Raw genomic sequence first — 3313 nt, forward strand, 5'->3', positions numbered from 1 at the left:
CACGATTGTTTATTAGGAAAAATTGAAAAAGCAACAAAGTCTAAGCGGTAGAAGTTATAGCACTATTTCGGAGATCACCACATCTCCTAATAAACAATCGTGGTACAAAGCTCAATAAAAAAAAAAAAAAATATTAATTAGTAATAATTTTTAGATTTGTTTTTAGAATAAAAATATTTTGTTTTTACTTGTATTAAATTTTTAAGTCCTATTCTCTTCCTTTTTCATTTAATTTTTTTCTTTTTCTTATTTAATTTTTGAATTTTCTTGTTTTAAAAAGAAAAAAAATATTTTTTTTAATTCATTTTTTTTGTTTAAACAAAAATATATTTTTTGAAATTTAATTTAATTTTTAAAAAACTTATTAGTAAATGACATACAAAATAACGCAAGACCTCCTCGCTAGCAAATCTTTTAATAAGTCTTTCGAAAGACAGTAAAGAGCTTTCAAGATAGTCACCAGAATTGACAATTGTCTTACGAAAGACGTTTGTCTTTCAAAAGACTGTGATGAGTTCACAGACAGTTGCCTGAGAAGGCTGAGAAACTGATTGGTACTACTTCTAGTAGAATGGTCAGTGAGATCCAAATATTTTTATCATAAAAAAACATTTCGACGCAGGGATACCTATGCACATCCGGGTTGTGGATGAAGGCATATCGAGTCACAAGTGTTAAATTAATGTATTCATCATTCAGTGGTAAACTTTTAGTAGCCAGGCGCTGGCAGTGAATTGAGTACAAAAATTCATATAAGTCAATAATCGTAGAAATTTCACTTAAAAACAGTCTCAAACTCAGGAGAGTACTCAACCTATATCTTTTATATAATATTCACATCTCCACTCACCTCTCATCCTTATCGTATTTCGGCAACGCGCCTGGCTCCAACAAAACTGAAGATTCACTTTGCGGTTCCGCCGAAATACCTTGCGCCCGCTGTCGCTGATAAGCCTGACCACTTTTCCGCTGTTGCTGCACTCCAGCGCCCGGTGTGGTGGCCGTACTGGCATGACGACTAAATGGAAATACACTTTGAAATTTATCCAGATGCGATTTCAGCTCGGCGATCTCCGTATCCTTTTGCTGCAGCGCGCGCTGCATTTCCTGTATTTTCATCTCTTTCGCCTGAATAATCTGCATGAAGCGTTCCTCTTGCGGCGTCGTTGGCACATAACTATTATTCAGTATATTCATTGTGGCTGAGGAGTCGAGCAGCGAGTTTATGGTCGTCGATGCCGCCGGCACCGCGTTGGCATTGGGCGTGGCAGCCGCACCGCCCGCTATACAAAGTCCTTGCATTTGATCGCTTAGCAATTTTTGTTGTTGCGCTGCACAAAACTCAGCCGCCGCTGTGGGCGTATTGGTGTAAAGTTGTGGCGGTGTGCCTACTACAAAGGGTGTACCACCTTGCGCCACGGCAGCTGCAGCAGCCGCAGCTGCAACTGTACCCGGTGCGTTCGTATTCAGGAATAGACCCTGTGTCTGGGCCTGCAATTGTTGCAGCTGATGATAGCGATGTTGCAATTGCAGCTCCTGTTGTTGCAGTGAGTTGATGTGTTGTGCAGCGGACGAGGGTACCGTACCGTATATGAAAGTTTGTGCGATCACGTCTTGCTGCAGTGGTAGCGTAAGGGTACGTATCGCGCCCGTTTGACTGCCGAGTCCGGTGAGCGCGGGCAAATTATTGCTGTTCACCAGTCCCAGATCGGGTTGGAACTGAAAATTGGCGTTCGGCTCCTGCTGCATGGTGGCGGCTATTTTGTTCGTCGATTGCTCGCCGTTTGTCTCTATCTCTTCCGCTGACGCTGCTTTTGGCTGTGCGCACGTTGCGGTGTCTTTGTATGCTGTACTCGTATCTTTGCTAGCGATAATGCCGTTGGCCGTGACGTTGTCCGCACCGTGACGCAGAAACGCAACGCTACTCACGGTGGATACGTTGGTGGCGGCGCTGATTGTGGAGGTGGCTGTGGAGGCTTTCGGGTCGAAATGCGCGTCGGAGAAGCTTCTTTCTCGCACCTCGTTTTCGCTGGGTGCGCTCGCGTCGTTGTTTGTTTTCGCTAGGCGCTGTCTGTTGTGGCGGCTGCTGCTGCCTCTTAAACTGCTGCCAATGCCACTGTCTGTGCTATTATTAAATTGACTATATTCCTCGTCTTCGCGCGCACCGCAGCTATTTGTGGTTGTTGATTTTTTCCCAATAATGACTGTTGACGTTTGGCGCGTTGCGCTGGATGCCGCCAAAGAATCTGTAATTGCTGTTGACGTACTACTCGCTAAATCGGCTAAATTTGCGTATAGGGCGTTGTTGCCGTTGGTGGGAGGTGGGGGTGGCGGTGTTGGTGTAGCAGTTGCAGTTTGTGTGCCGTTAAGATTTGTCGATGATATCGGGACGGCACGGCTCGGCGGATCTAGACCGTTGAGTGTTGTGCGTGGCCCAAAGGGTGCAGTGGTATTCTTCTTTGTATGACTATTACCGTTACTTGTGCTATTGCTGCTGTAGTTGCTAACTAGCCAAGGTGCAATTGTGAGTTGGGCGGGTTGTAAGCTGTGTATATTACTCGCTGGCGGTTTGGTCGTTATGACATTCAGCTTGTTGCTTTGCTCATTATTGTTCTGTAACCGATCGGGCGGTAGGGAATGCGGCGATTCACTATCACTGTGCTCTGTATTGGCTGGCCTCTTGGTAGCGAAGCACAGCCGGTCAAAACAAATGCGCATTCAAGCGATTTTTCTGACTCGTTGCGAGAGAAAGCAAAATGGACGTGACGACAGCAGCCCTGCGAAAAGAGGAAAAACAAAAATAAATAAATTTAGTAATTAAATTTAAGTAAATGCAGAAAAATATGAATGAAAATGAAAATGAAACGGCGGCGGTAAAGCAAACAAATAAGTATACATAGAAGAAAAATAAGCAACTGACGAATGCAAAATAACAATAATTAAAAATAAACAAATAACATTGAAAAAATATTATTTCTCGAAAATAATTATTAGCTTGACAGTTTGCATATTTACGCGGAAGCTTTAAGTTGACAAAACGTGCAGTTTTGGGGGAAAAAAAGTTTGCATATAAATACCGCTAGATTTTATTAAACAAAAATAAAAATAAACCATAAAAATGCATATAATTGGTAGTTACTGTATAGTTATCCCAAGTGAGGAATATACAACTTTTAACGACTTTCACGCGCGCTGAACTCGTTGTTTTGGTTGTGAATGAACTCGCACAGCTTACTTCGTGTTATTGTAGCGCTGAGACTAGCCGTATAGCCGGATATCCGTTCGGTTATTCGTGTATACGAATAAAATCTGT

General features: G+C 42.8%; 1 protein-coding gene across 1 annotated transcript; it reads right to left on the reverse strand.

Moving 5' to 3' along the window:
- Positions 1 to 846: 846 nt before the first annotated feature.
- LOC118740856 (endochitinase A-like) lies at positions 847 to 2805 on the reverse strand. Its single transcript, XM_036472585.1, has one exon. It carries the CDS (start codon positions 2716 to 2718, stop codon positions 847 to 849), a length of 1872 nt encoding a protein of 623 aa, XP_036328478.1. The 5' UTR covers positions 2719 to 2805.
- Between the last annotated feature and the right edge of the window lie 508 nt (positions 2806 to 3313).

This window comes from Rhagoletis pomonella, unplaced genomic scaffold (assembly GCF_013731165.1).
Source record: "Rhagoletis pomonella isolate Grant_MI unplaced genomic scaffold, Rhpom_1.0 Rhpom_scaffold_00006, whole genome shotgun sequence".
NCBI classification, from domain to species: Eukaryota; Metazoa; Arthropoda; class Insecta; order Diptera; family Tephritidae; genus Rhagoletis; species Rhagoletis pomonella.